The following is a 6,442-nucleotide window of genomic DNA, read 5'->3' as shown; positions in this document are numbered from 1 at the left end:
TTTTTACTGAAATGAAAAAATTTATCACTAAAAAATAGATACTTTTTACATATATAAGCTTAACTTTTAAAAATTTTGAGTTAACTTTACTAAATATTGTACACCCTTTGTAAATAAGATTTTGTGAATACAAAGTACTACGTACTACGGAGTATATAAAGAAATATAATCCGAAAAATTTAAACTAGTATGTATTTTAAAATATTTTAAAAACAGAAAAATTAACCAAAAATAAACTCCTAAGCCCAAGGCGCAATTAAGGTAGTCAGTCTAATACAAAGAATCTAAATAACAATTAAAATTAGGTGTATCTATGTACATATAAAAACGCCATTAGATGCGCAATCCCTTTTTCCTTATATTTATTCGACATTAATCTTCTCCTCTATTTTTTCCCGTTCTCATCAATCCCATTCAAACTTTTACTTTCTCTCTCCATATTCTTCTCGTCTTTTCAGTTTTCCCCTCTCCCGCCCAACCCCTCATTTTACCAGTTTTATAAATCAATTTTTATTTATTTATTTTATTTATTTTGCCAAACAAACCGCCTTTCTTCTTTGCTAAGAATAAGGAAAAACAGCCCCAAAAATATTTTAAAATTTGAAAAATAATTAAAAAAAATCATCTTCTTCTTCCTTATTTTTCTCTCTCTTCAAATCCCGTCACTTTTATCGAGGAACATAATTAATAAAGCAACCTTTACCTTCCCCAAAACACGAGAAATAACGCCAGGTTTCAAAAACACAATCAATCATCTTCCAGATCTGCAATTTTCACCTCCTCTTTCTCTTTCCTTCTCTCAGATCTCAAACCCTACCCCTATAGATCTACGCCTGTTCTCCCTTCCTTTCTATATTCTCCTTTTTTATTCGTCATCAATGGTGGTTAACGCGAGGTCTCTTAAGAGGATGAAGCGTCGGGTTACCGCCGAGTTTCCTGACTTTTTGAGTTTTCCGGCGCCGGGATCTGTCCATAGGACAGCCGGAGCTCCTTTTCGGTCTAACGTGAAAGCGTTTTTGGCCCGCCACGCGCTTCTACCTCCTCCGTCCTCTCTCCTTCCTCACCTCGTGACGTGGCAGACTCTCTTCCGCGCCGGTGACTCGGCCGAGTCGGCGGATAGCCTTTCCCCCGCGGTTGTCTGCGTCGACGTCGTTGAGGAGGATGTCGCGAGGTCCAGATCTGTGTACTGCGACCAGTGCCGTGTCGTTGGTGAGTTAACTCGCCCGAGTCCCGTAACCGACTCAGCGCTCTTTCTATTTTTGCACCGCTGTTCATACGAGTACCTCCCGAGTCGCATAGTAACCGAGTCAACTCGCTCGAGTTGCTTTTGTCGACTCAGCGGGTTATATGGGCCTGTGTTTCTGCATGCTTTTTCAAATTTAAAAATAAAAATATAAAAATAAGATACGGTGTCGTTTTAGCTCAGTGGAGACTAGAGTGTAGTTTTAATTGGCCCGGTATTTTGGGGGTTGTGAGGTGGGTGGGAAAGGACGAAGAAACAGTGTCGTTTTGTGAGGACAGGTGGCATGCAGGGATTGAGTTGTGCGTGACTAGGCATTAGGCAACAGTTATTGCGTGATTGATTAGTGTTTCGTACGAATAAATTGGACCGTCACTTTTAATTTACGCTTCCTTTTCCATATATACCCATGGTTTAAAATTAATAATAAGGGCACATTCGTCAATCTGTTAATAACTTTTTTTAGAGATTGGATATTTCTATATTTAGCTTATCCACAATTTTATATGGAGTCCACGTGAAACACTGTGGGTCCTGTTAGGAATTTAGGATTGACCAACTACGAAAATCAAATTTCAAGAATTAATTATTATTTTATTCATGAAATATTTTTGTTAATTTATTTTTATTTTATTGAATTTGTTTGGTAATTTAGTTTGTGAAAATGGAAAATGTAGGATGGAGTGGGCACCCCGTATGTACAAAGAGGTATCACTTCATTATCAAAGCAGATGGGAACTCAATTGGTGGGTATGTGAAGCCATGTCCTAAATGTGGAGATTCAATCAATCTTGCTGATCCTAGGTGAGCTGCACAGAATTCTCTTGTTGTGTATTGATGTAGATGGGATTCGATTCCGAGTTTGCATTAATTCCCTCTTTCATTATTTTCATATTGCATTTCTCGTGGGTTCATTGTACTCAATGATTGTTTTTTTTCATGTTGTTCTTTAACTTTAGAAGTAGGTAATAATGCACTATGCTAGATTTTATTTCCTTGATTGGATAGATAGTTAATGCTTATAAATTTTCAACATTTTGATTGTGATATTACATTAATGGGGTTAAAATCCCAACTACTATTTACTCTTGTTAAGTTGTTAATACGAATAGGAGGATTATTGTTTATGTCATCAATCTGGACTGCCTCACATATTTTGGGTTCTATCCCTTGTTGTTGTTGGCTGATAATTGTGTTTTATGTTATTGTAACTCATTGCTAATCAAGATTTGAACCTCTTGTGGAGTTGTGGTGTTCCGTAAATGTAATGGCACAACATGATAAATCACATCTCTGTAGGTGACTTTTTATGTTTTAGGGATGAGATGTTAACGTATGATATATGGGGCTCTTTGTTTTAAAATTTCTATGATATTGCCCGGTTGCTCCAACAAAGTTAAGTCTTAGCTGCTCGTGCGCTGTTTGCGTCCACTTGTTGGGTTTGTCTATAAATTTGATTTTGAGCCACTATATGGTAGTGTATTGAGTTTGGAAGAAAATTTGGGCTGTTGGTGCTTTAGTTTTGTCGAGGCATGTTTACTCATATTTGTTTTCTAGAAGTTCACCGGAAAGTGGAACAAGTCTATCTTGTGATCTTATATATGCATTTCAATGTATTTTCTGCTCTTTCTGTGAACTGTATGTTTGTTAAACATGCCTAATTGCTGAGTAATATAAAATTGATGTTATTTTCTTTATTTGATAGGTGTAAGGGATGCCAACATGTGATGACTTCTGATGATGTTGAAGACTGGGTGTATCACCAGTTAGAGGACACTACTCATCTATTGCATGGTGTAGTCCATGCTAATGGATATGGACACCTTCTTAGAGTCAATGGTAGAGAAGGTGGTTCAAGGGTCCTTACAGGAACTGATATCATGGACTTCTGGGATCGCTTATGTAAATATCTCGGAGTCAGGTTAGGACTGTTGATTGTACATGGTGCTCTTACCTTTCTGTACTTTCTTGAAGATGAAAATTTTGAAAGAAAAGAAAAGAGATTACGTAATTTCCAATTACGAGCACATTTAGTAGCTTTCTTTTCCTTCCTCCATTTGAGTGATCCCTGTTTTGTTATAAGCTTATTTTGCAAATTGCAATTGCTTCCACAACATTGTCTGATGTTGACTTGCAAATTCTGGTATCAGTCCATTCAATTTTGGTGAAAAAGCCTTGACAAAAAAAAAAACTTTGGCAATGGAGTATGTGTTAGGTAGTTTAAGTTGCAAGCAGGGGAAACAAAAGGAAAACAGAGTATGACAACACTGGATGTAAGAGTGGTTGTTTTTTAATGTTTAGAGCTAAAAAATAGCTATACTAAGGGGAAAGGATAAAAGAATGATTGAAAAAGAAAAGCTCAAGGAGGGGGATGGTTAAAGAGGAGACATGCTGTTTTCTTTAATCATTCTGACATATACAAATTATATTTCAACAATTTCTGCCAGTATACGCTTTAAATGTTTTATATCATCCATAGTTTTTTGAAACTGCAAATGTTAGATTTCTTAGCTACTTGGCTGTGTTATACAAAACTTGAAAACTATACTTCATCATTGAAGTTTTGCTAGTTTTAATCTTTTATTAATTACTGTTTTCCCTGGAGTTGATGGATCTATTAGTTTGATCAAATATCTTGGAACATTCAGTAGCACAGTGTTAAACTTTTTAAAAATTAATATACTTTTTTTTTAAAATGTAACAAAATAATTTCTGAATATTTTTAAATTGTTTTATTGTATATGAAAATTCTGAAAAAGTTGTGTAGTAGAACAACAATCTCAAATCTTAAGCTTAAATATTTTAAAGATGCCAAATGTCTATGGTAGTGTGGCTTTGTAATATAATTAGTTAACTACATCAATTTTCTTTTTACTGGTTCCTATTCTCGTTTTAAGACCCTACAATGTTGTTTTTCAAACATCAACAGAAAGATCAGTGTCATGGATGTATCCAAAAAGTATGGGATGGAGTACCGGCTTCTTCATGCCATTACAAAGGGGCACCCGTGGTATGGGAACTGGGGTTATGAGTTTGGATCTGGAAGCTTTGCTCTTACTCAAGATGCCTATAGGGAGGCTGTTGAGACTCTCTCCCATATGCCACTCTCTTTCTTCATTTTTCAAGGGAGGAAACCACGCACTCACATTCAGGATTTGATACTTTTTTACCAATCTCTCTCAGAATGTGAGCTTGTAAATACTAGGGACCTCTTTCACTTTGTGATGAGTCTGGTCCACGACGTGCAAAAACCCTCCCTTGTCAGTGAACATACTTTCAAGAAACGCCGATCTTGTGCACCAGGTGTATTGTGTGCATGGACAAAAAATGACATCAAACGGGTTGAGGGTGCTATGGTCAGAGTCTTACGTGCAGTTACAGGTTCCAACTGGGTGAGTTGGCGTACTCTGAGGGGAGCTGTTTGTAAAGCAGGACCTCCAGAGCTACTGGATTACTGTTTAAAGGAATTTGGTGGCAAGCAGACTCCTGAAGGAATGACTGTTCATGCTCGTTGTAACCCTAATACTGGTGCACTCGAGTATAGGTCCGTTTTCACATTTGTTCTTTATATGCTTGTATTGTACATCATTTATGTTTCCTTTTTCAAGTTTTTGCAAATTTCTGAATCTTCATTTGAAATTCTTGTTCAGGGTGGAGTCTGGAAACTTTTCTCTGCAAGGAAATTCGGGGTGTGCATCTTCATTTTTGAACTTCCCATCCAGAGAACAAATCCTACAGGACATGAGATTTCTGTATGAATGTCTACTTCATCCGTTGACAATGATGAAATTTGGACCCGAGGGGAGAAGGGAGTGTGCACTCAGTGCAGCGTCAAGGCTTCTTGATTGCAAGCAGTTTGTTAAGAACTACAAGCCTGAGAATGCATTATCACTTGAAAATCCTTCTGCAATTTACATCTATTGCCAAGTAGAACTTCCCGAGCACCTATCAGAAGAGCACACTATAAAGCCACCTCCCGAACTCATTGCCCTTTCTCCCAATGCCACCATTTCAGACCTTAAAGTTGAAGCTTCCAAAGTTTTTCAGGAAGTTTACGTGATGCTTAAAGGGTTCCAAGCAGAAGAGCTAGTTGACTATCGAGGTGTAGAGGATTCCACCCAGGTCAGGCTTTTATTTCCTTCCCTCCTGACCGTGAGGATTCAGGGTAGGTGTCCTTTAAAGAACGGGCTGGGTCGGTTCCGTTCTGAAAGAGGAGTCGAGAGGTGGACAGTGGAGTGCGGCTGTGGGGCCCGTGATGATGACGGGGAGAGGATGTTGGCGTGTGATGCATGTGGTGTTTGGCAGCATACTAGGTGTGCTGGAATTCTGGACTCCGAAGCTGTGCCAGGGAAGTTTCTTTGTAGTAGGTGTGGTGGAGGTACTAGCAGGGTGGACTTGGGTAATGTTGTGTTGAACTGCAAGGATGAGTCGATGGTGGTGAGCGGCGGTGGTGGTGGGAAAAGCCTGGCTATGATGTTCGATGTACGTTAGGTTAACTTAGGTTAGGCATTTTGGTATTTTGTTTTACCCTTTGTATATTTTTTTAGGGGGTTTTCAGGCCGGCGAGGAATACATGTAAATATCTTCAGAAGGGCCTGCCGTAGCTATCGTTTAAGCTATTTATGGGTTTAAGTTAAGCTCCTTATTTTTTTTTGTAACTTGTAAAGGTTATGCTCTCTAACTTGGATGGAGCTTTGTAGATACGGTAATGAAAAATCGAAAAAAAAAAAGAGAAAGAAGAAAATATTGAAAAAAATGAGAGAAGAAAATCTTATTTATTATGTAGTTCAAAATTTCTGGATACCCAATATTTTGTGGCTCGTACGGCTATTGATTGTTCTTTTATTCGGGGATGCGGAGTTGCCTGCTTTGAACCGGAGAAATGCTCATTGCCTCATTGGTGACAACTGACCGCTCAAGGGAATGTTGCTCCAAAGGGTCCATTTATCGAGTCCATGGTCCATGACAGGAGTTTACTTCCCCTTCCCGGGCCCCCGGCTCATGTGCAAGGTTTTCTTAATTTGAATACTCCATCCATCCTTTAATATTCGCACCGCGTTTCTTTTCGGTCCCTTAATACTTGTACGCTTCTATAAATGAAATTTTTTACCAATATTATATTATTTCCACACTTACCTACTAACCCACGTACACCCCTACTCTATACAAAAAAAATCATTTAAAAATTCACACCCCTCACTC

At 38.2% G+C, this 6,442-nt stretch overlaps 1 protein-coding gene across 1 annotated transcript; it reads left to right on the top strand.

The window, feature by feature from the left end:
• Positions 1–362: 362 nt before the first annotated feature.
• On the top strand, positions 363–6,043 carry LOC110775817 (PHD finger protein At1g33420). The gene is made up of 5 exons (XM_021980417.2): positions 363–1,209; positions 1,918–2,044; positions 2,946–3,161; positions 4,170–4,784; positions 4,891–6,043. Exons 1-5 carry the CDS (start codon positions 879–881, stop codon positions 5,729–5,731), a joined length of 2,130 nt encoding a protein of 709 aa, XP_021836109.1. The 5' UTR covers positions 363–878; the 3' UTR covers positions 5,732–6,043.
• Positions 6,044–6,442: the final 399 nt, after the last annotated feature.

This window comes from Spinacia oleracea, chromosome 4 (genome assembly GCF_020520425.1).
Source record: "Spinacia oleracea cultivar Varoflay chromosome 4, BTI_SOV_V1, whole genome shotgun sequence".
Classification (NCBI taxonomy): domain Eukaryota; kingdom Viridiplantae; phylum Streptophyta; class Magnoliopsida; order Caryophyllales; family Amaranthaceae; genus Spinacia; species Spinacia oleracea.
This window is presented reverse-complemented; position numbering and strand designations above follow the sequence as displayed.